This window comes from Corylus avellana, chromosome ca11 (assembly GCF_901000735.1).
Source record: "Corylus avellana chromosome ca11, CavTom2PMs-1.0".
Classification (NCBI taxonomy): domain Eukaryota; kingdom Viridiplantae; phylum Streptophyta; class Magnoliopsida; order Fagales; family Betulaceae; genus Corylus; species Corylus avellana.
The window spans coordinates 1,574,443-1,590,516 of record NC_081551.1 but is presented as its reverse complement, the minus strand read 5'-3'; the positions used below and the strand labels follow the sequence as shown (position 1 = coordinate 1,590,516).

The following is a 16,074-nucleotide window of genomic DNA, read 5'->3' as shown; positions in this document are numbered from 1 at the left end:
GTTTAGATAAACGTGTCATGTTGGGTTAACACGACACAACCCGTAAACACGTTTATTTTAGGAACTAATCGGTTCCAACCCGACACAAATGTAAAGGCATTTTAGTTTTTAACTTTTTATAGCCTAATCAAAATAGCGAAGTCTTAGCAAACCAAGCAACAAATACAATGTTACAGTCTTTCCTCTACTTACTTTTATAAACAAAATCCTCTAAAACAATAATCAAACCATTAAGGACAAAGCTTACGACTTTAGGGTTATTGAGCTGCTTAGGTGTAAAAAATATATACAGGCCAACCCGCGAACCCACAGGCTGGACCCAACCCAACACGTTTATTAAACATGTCATAAACAAGTGACGCGTCTATAATCCGAATCCGTTTAGCCTTAACCATAACCTTACAATTATATGTCATGTTCATATCGGATTTGTGAGTTAAATTGCCGGCCCTACTCACGATCACCATTTCTCAAGGTGGCCGAACACAATCCGCCTACCCCTTTTAACTATTTTAAGATGATTCAAATCACTCATATCTTAATTTGAAATGGTCAAACCATCTCTTTTAGGCACAAGAAAATATATATAGTTTATTAATGTTCGAAATCAATATTGTACCATAAAAGCATTCTCCACCACGATTATTTAAACATGTAGCCAGATTTGGAAAAAAAATGTGATAAGAGTATAACATATCATTTTAACTCAAAAGATCTCCAATAATCGACCTTTCCCAATAAAACTATGAATTCCGTATGAAAACAAAAATATATGGGAAACTAAATTCTAAATACGTGGCTTCTTAGATTGAAAAAGTCAAAGTAAAAGTCAAACTAAATTCTAAATATGTGGCTTATTAGATTGGAAAAGTCAAAGTCATAATCATGTCGGATGGAACTTTCAACTATTTTTTTTTAAAACAAAAATTGATTAAAAAATTGGTTAAGATTGCCATATAAATATCATGAAATAATTATTCCCCATAGGTAGTTCAATCGACTGGGACTACGCTTAGTTACTAGTTCGAATCTCCTCCCCCTCTTGTGCAGACATGTAAAAAAAAAAAAAAAAAATTATGAAATAATTATAAAATAGAAATGTAATTTATAACCCTAGGGTGAGTTTGAAATTGCGATTTTGCAAGAATAATTTGCGTTTTTAAAAGATATCGCAAAACATATGACGTTTGGTATTACGATTTAAAAAGCACTTAATTTAAAATAAGAAAATAATATAGGATTTCAATAAGCAGGCTATGAGTACTTATTTGAAAAAATACAAATTTAAACTAAAATCATGAATTTGCATAACAAATATTTAATAAAAAAGTAATTTTTAACATATTTTACAAAACTTTTTTACAATTTTAAAAATTAGTCATTTTAAAAATATTATTTTTAAGAAAATAATTTTTAAAATCGAATTTATTGAAATTACAATCACAAATAGATCCTTAATGATAGTAATTAGTAGATGATCCCGACGATTAGAACGATGGAAAAGATTGTTCTCACGTAAAGGCTGTCGAGTCACACAAGAAACGCCAAAAACTGAAAGTCGCCCAACTGAAGGTCAAACGACTCAACACGACTGGTAAAACAATCTGCTGCTCTTTCCTGCCTTCCCTCTCCCCGCAAACACACAAGCACAAACAAAACAAAACAAAACAAAACAACGAACATCCAAATGAGAGCGCGCACGGCCGCGCTCCCGCTCCTCCCGGTGCTCCTTCTCCTACTCCAAGGGCCGGCCGCCATCGGAGGAGACTTCGGCGGCGATTACTCGAAGCTCTCTGGCATCATAATCCCGGGCTACGCCTCCACGCAGCTCCGCGCCTGGTCCGTCCTCGACTGTCCCTACTCGCCGCTCGACTTCAACCCCCTCGACTTGGTCTGGCTCGACACCACCAAAGTAAGCAACATGTTTTGTTATCGTGTTTCCATTCTTGCTGAGCTCCACCGCATTGAGTTAAAGAAGAAACTAGTGCTTTTGTTGTTGACGTGCTATTGCAAATTGACATTATTGTTGTGCTAAATTTCTACTTATTCCAAAAAAGAAAATAGGGAATTTATTCGTTTAAATTGATATTATTGATCTGAAATGAGGATAAATTGTACCTCTGCTGTGATACTATGTTAATCATAAGTTATCCCAAAAGTTTAAATTGATAAGAAACGGTAGACTTAATTAATTAAATTAATGTTCTAACATATTATAGTTGGATTTTGTAAGCTTTATTTATTTTAGTAAAAAGCGTTTGGAATTGATGGAATTCCGTGTAGAGTAATAGAAACAAAAATTAGTGGTTGATATAATATTGTTGGGTGTGAACACATGGACTTAGGGTGGTGGATTAAGGTTTTAGTTTATAAGTGGTGGAGTATTATATGATCGAAGATGGTATAAAGGGGACGAGGAGGGTTGTTGAGCTTCAAGAAAATAGGGAAATGGGATTTGAGAGAATGCCTTAGTTTGTGGGAAGAGTTTTCCCAGTAGTATTTACGGTAGGAAACTTGATGGATTCCACATGTTTTTGTGTTAATCTGTAGATTAGCATTCCATTAGTGCCAATAGATACCTTGTAGTGTCTGATGAGTGGTCTCCATGGAAACCTAGGCGTTTTAGTGACTGCTGCAATAGCATTTCTGACTTGAAAAGTTAATAAGTTTGGTGTTTTTGGAGTTAAAGCAATGGTTGACATTTTGAGGTTTAAATTTAATGAATCAATTGTGTGACCAGATGTATCTATTGCCTTTATTAGCGAATTCATCCTTTGGGGTTCTGTGAGAGTCCTGTTTCTGATATGCACTCTGCATGACATTTGTATCGGGCTTTAATTGAGTTGATAGGGATTAATTAACATCGCTCACTCTCCTTGTTATGGGATAAACGAAATACTTATTCCAAGTGCGTTGGTCTGTATTTATTCCAAACACTTGTTAACAAAGCTAATGCTGAAATAAATGAGTGATTGTAAACGGGTTGATAATTGACTTAAAATAGTCTTATGATATCCATAATCTGAGAGCATCATGTTCACTTGCCTGCAGCTTCTTTCTGCGGTCAACTGCTGGATTAAGTGCATGTGGCTAGATCCTCACAATCAAACAGATCATCCAGAATGCAAGTCTCGGCCAGATGGCGGTCTTTCTGCGATCACTGAACTTGATCCGGGTTATATAACGGGTATGTCATTAAATATTCTTACATGGTCTTCTTCTGTTTGGTGAGCTTTAGATATACATGGGATATTTAAATCATAGTTTACTTTGCTTCTGTTGCTATCGCATGCTTAATTAATGTTTGTTGCTTCATGGTTGCAGGTCCTCTCTCTTCAGTATGGAAAGAGTGGATTAAGTGGTGTATTGAGTTTGGTATAGAGGCCAATGCTATCATTGCTGTCCCATATGATTGGAGATTGTCACCATCAATGCTTGAGGAGCGAGACCTTTACTTCCACAAGCTAAAGTTTGTATATAACCTAATTTTCTCCACTGCCCACTATTATTACCACATGAATACTAAAATTCTGAAAATGTCAAATCATGGTGAATTTTCTGTTATGAACAGTTATAGGGTGAAGTTCATTTACATGGCTGATTTTGGGATTGTGGGATGTTCCAAATATTGTTTTTATTTTGCAGATTGACTTTTGAAACTGCCCTTAAGCTTCATGGAGGTCCCTCAATTGTCTTTGCCCATTCATTGGGCAATCAGGTGTTTCGTTATTTTTTGGAGTGGTTAAAGCTAGAAATTGCTCCAAAACATTATATCCAGTGGTTGGATCAACATATTCATGCCTATTTTGCTGTTGGTAGAATTGCTTTGATCCAAAATCTATATTCTTCGAAAGTCTAGTTTCTTGGGATGGTGATGATGATATTTTCCTAACCTTATTTTGTTTTGTTGATTCCAGGATCTCCTCTTCTTGGTTCAGCTCAGACAGTGAAAGCAACACTTTCTGGAGATACATATGGTCTTCCTATTTCTGAGGTTACCTCTTTACTTCCACATATTGAGTTTCCTCAAAATATTATGTTCTTAGTAGTGCTTTTGGTTGTCAAGCTGTCTATATTTGTCCTATATGTAATTAACTTTTCTTCCATGTAAATGAATAATTTATTAGCTTGATCTTCTTTACTGCCTCATACTTCCAAAATATAAGTTCCTCGATTGCCTTGTTAAAAGGTTAAATCATCTAGCAATGTCTCCAGGTAGTCTAAGTAACTCAATTTACTAGATTCATCCTCTTGATGACATTGGATAGCGAGAGTAACATCATCCACATTCAATATTTTTTATTGTCTAAGGGAGGGAGGATTACTCTCATCAAGAGCACCTTATCCAATCTTCCCACTTATTTCTTGTCTTTGTTTCCTATTCCGGCTTCCGTGGCGAAGCGTATGGAGAAGATTCAACGTGATTTCTTATGGGGTGGGATCAATGATGAGTTTAAGTTCCATCTGGTTAGTTGGAACTAGGTATGCTCTCCGATCTCTGAGGGAGGTTTAGGGATCCGGAATATGCGTTTGATGAATAAAGCTTTGTTGGGGAAATAGGGAGATTTGCTCATGCGAAAGAGGCTTGGTGGAGAAAGATTCTGGTGGCAAAGTATGGTGTGGTTTGGGGTGGTTGGCGTTCTAGGGTTCCTAGTGGTTCGCATGGGGTGGGGTTATGGAAGTACATTAGCAGGGGGTGGAGGTTGTTTCATTGTCACATTAGATTGGCCCCTGGATTTGGGTCCAATATCAGGTTTTGGGAGGATATCTGGTGCGGTGACATGTCCCTCAAAGATGCTTTTCCTGGTCTTTTCAATATTGTCACCAACAAGGAAGCATCTATTGCGGATAATAGGGAGTGTACAAATGGCTCTGTATAGTGGAATGTTTCCTTCATCCGCAGGGTTCATGATTGGGAAGTGGAGATCTTGGCTTCTTTTTATACTTTCTTGTATTCGCACTTGATGCATGGGGTAGGGGAGGATCGGATGTGGTGGATCTCTTCTCGTAAAGGTAATTTTGAGGTTAGATCTTTTTACAGGATCCTTGCTTCTAAAGATCCTTCCCCTTTCCCTTGGAAGAGTTTATGGCGCACCAAGGCTCCTTCAAAAGTGGCTTTTTTTGCTTGGACGGCCGTGCTTAGGAAGACTCTAACCTTGGATAATGTTCGGAAGAGAGGTATTGTTGTGATAAACCGTTGTTGCATGTGTGAATCGGATGGGGAGTCAGTTGACCATCTCTTTCTTCCTTGTGGGGTTGTGAGTATCTTGTGGAATGCTGTTTTCTCTCGGTTTGGTTTGTGTTGAGTGATGCCTGGTAGCGTCAGGGGGTTGTATGATTTTTGGTGAACAAGTGGCAAATCTCGTAGTGCTGTTGTGTGGAAGATGGTTCCTCTTTGCCTTATGTGGTGCATCTGGATTGAGAGAAATGCTAGATGTTTCGAGGACTCGTCTAGGAATATTGAGGATCTTATACACTTTTTCTTGTACACCCTATTCACTTGGACTGCTGGCTGGCTGGCTAGCGCCTTTAGTGATTAGTTTCCCTGACTTCCTTTTTATGTTTTCTTCTTCTTTTTCTCCCTCTTAGTCGCTCTCTTGTATACTCCCTGTGTACTAGGGTTGCGCCTTTCTGCACTTTGATATATACATCTTTACTTATCAAAATTTTTTTTTTTTATTGACATGGTGGCATGGTTATCACATTGGACTAGAACACCCGTTCTTAGGTGCTTACTGTATGTCTTTGCAAGGTATCAGGGGACAGCTCGATTGTTGGTCAATTCATTTGCTTCTACATTATGGATGTTGCCCTTTTCAAAGTATTGTAGGGCAGATAATGCATATTCGAAGCATTTCTCCGGGCGGAGTAGGCATGGTTATCACAAATATCACTGTGAAGATCAGGAATTTCGGTCAAACTTCTCTGGGTTTCCAACAAATATAATCAATATCGAAATTCCTTCAACCCATGGTAAAACTTTTGAGGCTGATGCATTTCTCATTGGAACAACATTGTTACCATTCTCACATGCTTTCTATGTCTTTTATTAGCAGGATTTGATGCCTATCCATCAGTTGCAGAAGTAGCTGAGGCCAACTTGTCTAATGCTGAATGTGGGTTGCCTACTCAGTTATCCTTCTCTGCTCGTGAAATCGCAGATGGGACCTTTTTCAAAGCAATAGAGGATTATGATCCGGATAGCGAGAGGGTCTTGTACCAATTACAGAAGTGGGTATTGTCTTACTAATCACCAACAAAACCTTTGGCTCTTGATATGTGGGCTTTCTTCATAGAATGCCAAATTATTATGACATCTACAGTTGTTCTGCCTTGCTAGGAGTGAAATTTAATCCACTTAACCTCGAATCATTTTCATGTCAACCAATCTAGATTTCATTTTCTTTGGTCGCCACTATAGAAACCGAGTTTGCTTGAAAAAGTTTTATTATTCCTTTGAGGTTGTTATATCAAACGTCTGAATCCATGTTGATAATTGTCACTTGTGTCGTGTGTGTTATTGTCACTCAGGTTTCAAGACACCAACTGGTGCCAATAAACAAATGAGATTGTTTCCTATATGATTTTGTTGAAACTTCTGTAAGTGGTGGATTTACATAAATTAGCCACCTTGGATAGAAGAGTTTTAATACCTTGATTTTCCTTTGAAAAAATGTGCTTAAGTGGCAGCTGCAGCTGAGTACATGTCTATGATTTTAGGTGTGGTTTCTGCTATGTAATATATTTTTTGTGATAGAGTAACTCAACCAACTTTCTGATCATATTTACTTTTTGAAATCATATGGAGCAGAAATTCAGTTGGTTTGGTGCATAACTATAAGAAAAAGAGCTTGTCATAACTCATGAGGTCCTATTCAATTGTGATAGAGATAGCTTGCCTTTGAGCAAGAGTATGCACACTTGCAGACAGACAAACACTTCGCTGATGTCCTTTCAGTATATGTAATTGGTATCAGTTCTCATTGGTTGCCGGTTCATTTATAACAAATGGTTTACAGCTGTAAAATTTATACTGCTAGATTTTTTTCCTTCTTTTTTGTTTGTTTTATTAATTTCAATATTGTATTTTTCTTAAGCATAAATGTTTTTTGCTTTCATCTTGTTTTTTTTAAAGCCTGAGATTTACAATGCTGTGTATTTCAGGTCATATCACGATGATCCCATTTTCAATCCGCTTACACCTTGGGACAGACCACCTATAAAAAATATCTTTTGTATTTATGGAATAGATATGAAGACTGAGGTAAACTTGCATTCTTCATAGTTGATACTTCTATATTTCTTAAAACAAAAGCACATACTCTTTCATTTTTTTAAGGAAATATGCTCCTGCAAATTTAGAGAGTACAACTTAACCCACGATGTAATTTACTTCTTGCCCTTTGCTATTCTAAGGTCAATAGTGAATACTTTATTGGGATTCATAACAAAAATCTTTTATTAGTTTCTTGATAAGTGCTTGTGTTTTCCTTTTAGTTGAGATAATTAGAGATTGTATGTTGCATCACCATTTCTCTAGTAATTTCACAGTATTCAGTGTTTATTTTATCTCCACTTTGTTTAGTTTTGGTGTCATTCTGGACTGCTAATATGCTATATGCACCCTAAGATATTTCTTTCTTATGACTAGAGTTTTTTTGGTGCCTGTTCTACTTTTAGCTGGTAATTGTTTATGCTGAAAGATAGTTTTGGTATCTTGGCAATGGAAAAACAGGTTGGCTATTATTTTGCACCGAGTGGCAAGCCTTACCCTGATAATTGGATCATCACTGATGTGATTTTTGAGCTTGAAGGATCTCTGTTCTCAAGGTAACTGTCATTCATACTAAATTCATAGTCATAGCGAATAATATATTTTGTGGCAAGTGGTAGTAATCTCCTTGATTAAACCATGTCAAAAGGAATAAGCTTATTTGCTTATTTTGAAATCTCTCTCTTTCTCTCTCTGTTTGCATGCAGGTGCGTGTTTTTTTGTTGATTAAAAAGTTATGTTTAGTTTCCAGATTTTATTAGGCTTATGAGATGAGATATTGACAATAATTTCAGTGCACATGGTTAACAGGTGATACTCTGCAAAAAGTGAGTGTTGACTGCCTTAGCCTGAAAAAAACTGCCTATGGACTCTTGAAAGCTTAGATGACATTGACTGAAAAATGACTGTTACTCTGCTCATTATAAGGTTGCAAAGATGGAAATTTGTGCATTTTGATGTAATGAGAGTGTTATGTTGCTTGAGCGTATAGATAGCATTGTATGTCCCTGCTGCTCCTGATCCTTGTGGACATGTGGTGTTGATCTTTTATGTGGGGTCTATCACTTGTAGTGCATTTGACAACTTAAGAGAATTGTTAAGGAATCAAGCATGTGTTCCTAGCTAGGTGTTTCTCTTGTATACTTTCTGTGTCCTGAGGGTGCTTTACACTTTTAATGATATTTCAATTACTTATTAAAAAAAAGCAAAGGAATCAAGCATGACTAGTTTGTGGTGTTGGTTCTCTATTAGTGGGAATGCTTTAAAAAGTGGAAGCAAGCAGTCACATACAAAAAATCTCTCTCTCTCTCTGGATGGGGAACTTAGAAAGTTCAATCAACTCTGGCTTGGCCAGCAGGATTGCCCGGGGTAGGTTGGACATTTTTTCAGGGGCTTTTGTGTTGGGTTTTTCTTGTAGGTGTTGTTTGGGCTTTGGGTTTTCCTTGTGAACTTAGGGTTTATTTTTTGGGTGTTTAGGAGCTCTCTTTTTATACTCTCTGTGTAATTGTGATACGCCCTTTTGGGTTTTTTTATATACAGTTATTGACCTATCAAAAAAAATAAATAAATAATGAAAACACCCACCGTGGATAAGTGTTGAGTTGGGTAAAGTGAAGCAATTTTCATACCTTGAATATCAATCAAGTAGCTGAAGGACCCAACTTAAACAACACTGCCCAATATCCTTTTTTGTATTAAAAGTAGAAGAAATCCTTAATTCATGCACTTTTATATAATTTGAAGGAGAAAAGGAGATCACTCTTAGAAATTTTCCTTTTCACCTCAAGTATTCATATAGTTGCCTCCAAAATGTCCTATATCCTACATCGTTTTCCTTTCAAGTCTAGTAAGCTTAATTGGTGGCTCCTGGCTTGCTCCAAGAGTACAAAATTGATGATGGGGAAGCCCGTGCTCCTGTTGCCAAGCTGACCACCATGCATAGAGATTGCAGGGGGGACCATGCTTCTAAAAGCTTCTTTTGTTATTCTTTAAAAATAGTGCTTACATTAGCCACCCTCCCCCCACGGCACCAAACTAAAACAAAATCTCGAGGCCCTTTAAGGATTCAAATTTACAATCTCCGTATTTGTGTGAGAATATAAAAGGCTGGCTTCTATTATAACAGATCAGATTATGTTAATCTTCTCATGCAGAAAAGTGAACTTCTCCAAAAATCAGAATAATAAGCTCCATTATGGGGAATAGATACATTTAGTAATCTGTTCACCAACATCGTCCTTGATACTTGGTCCCCCTTAGGTTAAGTTTCTGGCCTAGCCCCTGAATTAACAACCATTTGCTTATCTGTTGTTTTGTCTTTTGCATGTAACTCGAAGAAAATGACTTTTCTCAGAAAGTTCAATGTAATCACTTCTTGGCTAATGTCATGCTCCTCAGCTTGTCTTTTTTCTTTTTGTCATGCTATTCTTAGCCTCAGCTAAGCTTTCCATGGCTGGTTTCCAAAATTTTAGTTGGGCTGTTTGTATGCAGCTTTAAATGCAGTGAGTGTGCTGGTTTTTATTTTTGTTTATCTCAATTGTAAAGAGGCGTGTAGAACTAAATCGGTCTTTCTGGTCCACTTGATAGCTACCTGTACAAGTTAGTCTCCTAAATCTTTGACTAGATGATGTTAATCAATATTCTGATGTTAAACTCAACTGCTAGATTGTTCGTTTTCCTATTCATATGACTTTTCATATTTTATTATTACTATTCTTTCAGCTCTTTGCTCCATATTTCATGCAGCTCTCTTGTGGACCATTTGTTGTCCCTCGTGGTGTATTAACTCATGCGTATCAACTCATGCATGAATTAATTAATTAATTTCCCCTGCTTCATCTCTGTGCTTGCTTTTTTTTTTTCCTGAACTGGTGGTGTTACCCATTGGCTTCATTTTCGCTAGCCTTATGCTCATTGTTTTCCCCTTTTAGCACCTTCAATAAAGCACACTGTATATATAGTATTGAAACATCCTTTGTCAAAGAAATTATTCTTATTGGCTATGTGGAGGGGTGGGAATATGTGAATAGATCAGTGATTCAGTCTCTCTGTAAAATGTAACATATATATTAGCAACATTCATGTAGGTCAGGGGATCTGGTTGACGGGAATCCAGGTGCTGCAAGTGGTGATGAAACGGTAAGCTCATAAGTCCCGTGTAATTGTGGTTAAATTATAGAATGTATTTAGATCCCACACTTCTATTGTTTTTACTCCTACTTAGGTATTTTCTCTTGTCTATTTTATGTGTACCTGGTGATGCCTTACTGACATAGCGGAAGACTAAGGTAACTAATTAAAGAGTAGCGTCTTTGATTCTGCAAGGAGAAGCATCTTCGTCTTTTACCCAAAAAGATGAAAACAAGCCTACAAGTTAAAAGAAAAATAAAACTCCACAGAGTATTTGAGAGAGAAATCTCTGATTTGATAATAATTCAATTAATTGAGTTTTACATAATAAGCAAGCTTATTTATAGAAGAAAAATACTTGTAGAGAAAGTAAACCTACTTCTAGTGGAGAAAGTAAATCTAATCCTAGTAGAAAAAGTAAATATAATCCTAGTAGGAAAGTAAACATAATCCTTGTAGGGAAAGTAAACATAATCCTAATAGCACTAGTAAAATCTAATCCTAATAAGGAAAGGAAAATAATTAAAGCAAATCTAACCCTATTAAGGAAAGGAAATAAAGTTTTAATAAAATAAAAATAAATCCTAATATAAAATTGACAATCAGCGGGAATCGTGACAATCTTTCCTTTTGTACTTCCATTGTCTGAGAACGGATAAAATTCTGATCAAGCGGCGCTGCTCCAATATTATTTTTGATATTTTTCTTATTTTCATTTTTACCGAAAATATAGGTAAATATCGTCCTATATCACTTACACTCTTAATGATATTTCGATTACTAATAATAATAATAAAAAAAAATCCCACACTTCAGTATAACCATATGTCATTTAATTTTTGAAATTGCATACAATAGTACTGTACCTTCCAATGAAAACAACATACTTCTTTACAGGTACCATACCATTCCCTCTCTTCGTGCAAGAATTGGCTTGGATCACAAGTGAACATTACAAGGGCTCCTCAGGTATTCCTAGTCATTGTGTGGTGGGTGTCAAGCCGCATTAAGTGTATGTGATTGCATTATACATATGTATTATACTTTTATGCATTATGTATGCAGTTGCTTTATATGCATGCATTTTACGTATGCATTGAAAATCCTGTTATTAATTAGGTCAGTTGGGGAGACTTAATTATGACAATATAGATGGCTTGGTGTATGCTATTAGATATAAAATTTGTGTCTCAGTTGTGTCCTTAGTGCTTCTACCATGTTTCTGCCTTTGTTGTATCAATAATGATCGAGTATTTTCAACTTTTCCTAATCAATAATGCTAGTGTACTTATTAGGGTCAGACATAATCTTGGTCTCAGAACTCAGGCATGTTCACATGATATTAGCCCATGACCATTGTCATAGTTTAATCATCAGTTCTTTATTACCAGTCATTTATAAGTATAATGATGAAATACATGACCTTCTTTTAGTTTTTTTAGCAGTTATAGTGCTACACATTCATCATCATTAGTAACTAACTGGTATTAATTTTTTGCACCAGACAAAAAGTAAATTTCTAAAAATAATATTTGATCCCAGGTAATATTGGTAGTTCTTGATGGCCGCTTTAGTGGAGAACTTTCCCCCCCTGTAATAACCTGCATATTTAGATGCTATTTGTTATTTCGCAGTCTGTCAATCTTTTAATAATCTTTTGGACCACTTGAATTTTCTTGTAATGCAAACAGCTAGTAGTGCACGTCTTTGTATTGTTAAAACAGGGAGATGGAGTCTCATAGACACTACATGTTTGGTGTATTACCATAGCAGCAGCAAAGGCTTGCACTTCATATGTCAACCAAACAACGAGTTCTAGACTCAGAGAAAGACTTGAGAGTGAAATTTATCTTATTTGTCTTCCATTTTGCTTCTAATAAAAATGGGGTTCTTTCTGACTCTCTTCTTTAGGTTCTTACATTTTTTTTTTCCTTTCCTTTTAAATATGTTTCACAATTTCTAATTAATTCTTCCACTGGAATTTAGTAATTAATATGCAGTGGATATATATTGTTAGTAACCTTTTTTTTTAAAAAAAAAAGTTTAATGAATCAGTTATGTCATTTTAATCTCTTCAATTGAAAATATATTTGAAAATTAAGGAGCTTGATATTTTTTAGCCTTATTAATTGAATTTCAATAGTTTTAAAGGGTCTCCTTCGTCTTTGATGCTCCTTGCTGCTATGAGCTGGCCTTGTTTGCTTCTCTTATCTTTGTCTAATGTTACATTTTTCGTGGAATGATAATTTGTCTTACATATGAAAATTTTCATTTGATTGGCTGATATTTATTTATATATTCAAAAAATGTTCTTTTCTATGAGTGTTTTGACTATTCCTCCGTTAAATGCAGTCAGAGCATGATGGGTCCGATATACAAGTGGAATTTAATGTAGAACATCATCAAGGAGAAGATATCGTCCCCAATATGACAAGGTCACCTAGGGTTAAATACATAACCTATTATGAAGATTCTGAAAGTATTACTGGAAAGAGGACAGCAGTGTGGGAGATTGATAAAGGTGCATTCAAGGTCTTTGGATTGCTCATGAAAAGTCATGACACTTCATTTATTGCTCTGGCTGTCCTGATGAACTGCATTGCTTATGTCATTGGAGACAACATAGTCTTGCTAACATGCAATATTGTACAATCGGTATAATTGTACATCAAGTATCTGGCTGGTCCTCATTGATTAGGAAGTACTATACTCATTTTGTGAAAGATTTTCAAGTTGATTTAGAAATTAAAAACTATTATTCTTGGGGAAAGTATTTTGTGGCACTAGAAATTTTTAGGTAACACAATAATACTTATCATCTTTTAGTTAGAAGCTTGTCTTATCATCCTTTTATAAAAATTTTTTCCTAATTTTGTATATTCCTTCCTCATGACTTGGACGCTGGTTTCATGTCATGAAATGTAATGCTCGATCTAGTATTTGGACTCTTTTGTAGTTTTTCTGGAATGCCCTGAGTTGATCTTATTGCAGTTTCTTTCTTTGATATTACGATTCTAACCAAAAACTAGTACTAGAAAAGGATCGATTACATGTAGAAGTTTTATACACATTAAGTTGAGACTATTTTCTTGTAGCAAATCACAGGAACATTGTTAGATCCCCAGTTCTAATGAGGGAGGTGTGGCTCCAGATGTGGCATGATATCCATTCTGACGCTCAATCCAATTTTGTTACAAAAGGTGAATCTTTATATAATTATTTCTTTTGGGGATTGTGTGTGTGTGTTTGATGGGGGTGGGGGGTTATTATCTTTAGTAATCTTCTACACTGACTAGATATCCAACAGCTAAGCGCGGACCTTTCAGGAATGAGGACTGTTATTGGGATTATGGGAAAGCTCGGTGTGCATTGGCTGAGTACTGTGAATATAGGTTATTTCTTTTTCCATCAGGAAAAAAAAAAAAAAAAACCTCATTTTCTATTGAACTTGCATTTTTTCTTTTCCTGTTCTAATTTTTTTACTTGATGGTGATGCAGGTATCTTTTTGGGGATGTTCACCTAGGGCAGAGCTGTAGGTTGAAGAACTCTTCAGTTGATCTGTTATTGCATTATCTATAGATTAGAAAGGTACCAATTTTCATCTTGCTTCTCTATCCAATTATAATTTTAACTGCCAGTTGAGCTTAAATTAGAATATTTGAGCAATGGTAGGTTTAGGAAATAAAAACAACTGCACTTGCTGGAGTCCCCTTGAAGATTTCTCTATGAACAGTAACTTCCTTTGAGACCCACTGTGACTTTCCTCACAATAAAGGCATTTGATGATTGTCCTCAAACTCAGGACTCACGTGCTAATTTTACTGACTTTACCATGTTATCTCTGCCCTATCATTATAGTTGATGTGCTGTTGGGAATCCATACATTATTTTCTGTGTAAGCCCTACATTGTGATGTGACGGGGCAAAATTGGAATATCAAGAAAAATGATAATGAAAGATTGGACTGGTGTCATTTTTCTAAGACCTTTTTAAATTATAGCTAAGATTCTAGATAAGCTTAAGATGAAAGGTAAATAACTCATTTCAACATTATGGAAAACAAAAGTTTTCTTTAAAATTCTAATGCAATCATGATAAACCAATGTTGTTTTAATATGGTATTACCTCTAAATTGATCAATAATCACTCTTTCTCACTCATTAAATTTGAAGTTCTAAAAATCATATTTACTGGATATTGTTTTTGCTCTTCTAATGATATTTCAATTTTGTCATCCAAGGTCCTGGCTGTGGCGCATACTTCGCACATATGAGAGGTCAAGCCTCTTGTAAATCAAAATTCACCTGGGTCAGTATTTATATACTTAACAATAGCCTATAAGGAGTAGGGACAGCATCTAGAATCTTCAGAAAGTTTGATGGCTCGGTTGACGTTGGCATATTTTAAATAGCTTTCCTTTACCTCTTTTTATTTTTTTATTTTTTTATTTATTTTTTATATAACATGGGAAGCCACTTAAAACACGTTACGTTAGCCGGTGTAAAATGAGTATGAAGAAAAGCATTACTCTCGATAGCCTTCATATCTACTGCAATTCTAAGTTGCCATCTTGCCCTCCTCCTTCAGTCTATATTGCATCTCAGAGTAACACTGCCTAATCTGCTTTGAATTGCAGCCCGATGCTCCGGTATCTTGCCACCTGTAGGTAATGTTCTTCGAGTAGCTTCTTGTGAGCTGTCTTCGTGGGCCAAAACAGCAGGAAAGCCAAATCTTGTTCTTAAAGGAGAGTCATTAATTTAACACAGTTTAGATGTAATATGTAGTATTGAAGGGTATACAGTCTTTACCTAGAGCAGTGATGGCATTCTATGAAGTATACAGTCATGCTATGAAAGATCTCTTGCAGGGCTGATCAATTAGAATAGGTATAAAGAAGTGACAAATTGGAAAAGAATAGTGGAAGTTTGTTTAGATTTTTGTAGTTGTATTTTTATATCATTTACTCGATAGTGAGGAATAATTATTCAGATTTTTTGCAATTTGGTTATATTTTTAAAGAGTGCTGACACGGGTACGTCTTTTACTACAAACAACTACTAAACAATTAAATCTATTTGTCAAATTTTGTTGCTTAATTTTTTCATCCATGTGGCACCACGTCACACACGTGGACTCAGGCAAGTTTGAAATGAGATTGTAGTAAAAGCTATAATATTCCAAGCATTTTTCGTTTTATTGGAAGCATGGAGATGATAAGTAAACCTGCAAAATAAATTTCGTGAATTTTTGGTCAAAGTGCCAAAGATCAAAGCAAAAATATCAAAACAAAAACAAAACTTCATTTAAGTAGAATGTGGTGGTTTTTACATTTGACCAGTATCATAGTTAAAGACTTGAAGTAAAGAAGTGTTAGAGAGTCAAATAAATGAACCCATAAAAATTTTTAAACTGACGTGGCAAAAGTTTTTAAAATAAAAAAATGTAATTTTCTCTTTCTTGTCTGTCACATCAATTTAAAAATTTTACTAAGTTCATTTGTTTGATTCCCTAACACTTTTCCTTGAAGTATTGTTTGGGCCATTTTTTGGGTTGTTGTCTAGGTGTCAAAAATCAATTAGACAACCTCTTTTTGGCCCAAGTTCGTTAGAAAGGTAGTCAAGCCCATAACTCATGTTAATTGGGATAGTTTAAGCTATTTTCAAATCGTACC

General features: G+C 35.6%; 1 protein-coding gene across 4 annotated transcripts; it reads left to right on the top strand.

The window, feature by feature from the left end:
- The first annotated feature begins 1,625 nt into the window (after positions 1-1,625).
- On the top strand, positions 1,626-15,413 carry LOC132166430 (phospholipid--sterol O-acyltransferase). Of its 4 annotated transcripts, none has more exons than XM_059577239.1 (17): positions 1,626-1,912; positions 3,052-3,187; positions 3,325-3,469; positions 3,646-3,815; positions 3,918-3,994; positions 5,760-5,973; positions 6,054-6,231; positions 7,165-7,264; positions 7,736-7,830; positions 10,360-10,411; positions 11,300-11,371; positions 12,755-12,923; positions 13,498-13,602; positions 13,729-13,794; positions 13,901-13,991; positions 14,644-14,711; positions 15,040-15,413. In XM_059577239.1, exons 1-15 carry the CDS (start codon positions 1,688-1,690, stop codon positions 13,924-13,926), a joined length of 1,830 nt encoding a protein of 609 aa, XP_059433222.1. In that variant the 5' UTR covers positions 1,626-1,687; the 3' UTR covers positions 13,927-13,991; positions 14,644-14,711; positions 15,040-15,413. The 4 variants fall into 4 exon arrangements, with proteins under 4 accessions (XP_059433222.1, XP_059433219.1, XP_059433218.1 ...); XM_059577236.1 differs by having other exon boundaries at positions 1,627-1,912; positions 13,710-13,794; positions 15,070-15,413; XM_059577235.1 differs by having other exon boundaries at positions 1,627-1,912; positions 13,710-13,794.
- The last annotated feature ends 661 nt before the right edge of the window (positions 15,414-16,074 follow it).

Coding starts and splice junctions, on each gene's coding strand:
- LOC132166430 (XM_059577236.1), top strand. CDS start 1,688: ATGAGAGCGCGCACGGCCGCGCTCCCGCTCCTCCCGGTGCTCCTTCTC. Junction 7,831..10,359: donor GAAGGATCTCTGTTCTCAAG/GTAACTGTCATT, acceptor ACATTCATGTAG/GTCAGGGGATCTGGTTGACG. Junction 13,603..13,709: donor ATCCAATTTTGTTACAAAAG/GTGAATCTTTAT, acceptor GATATCCAACAG/CTAAGCGCGGACCTTTCAGG.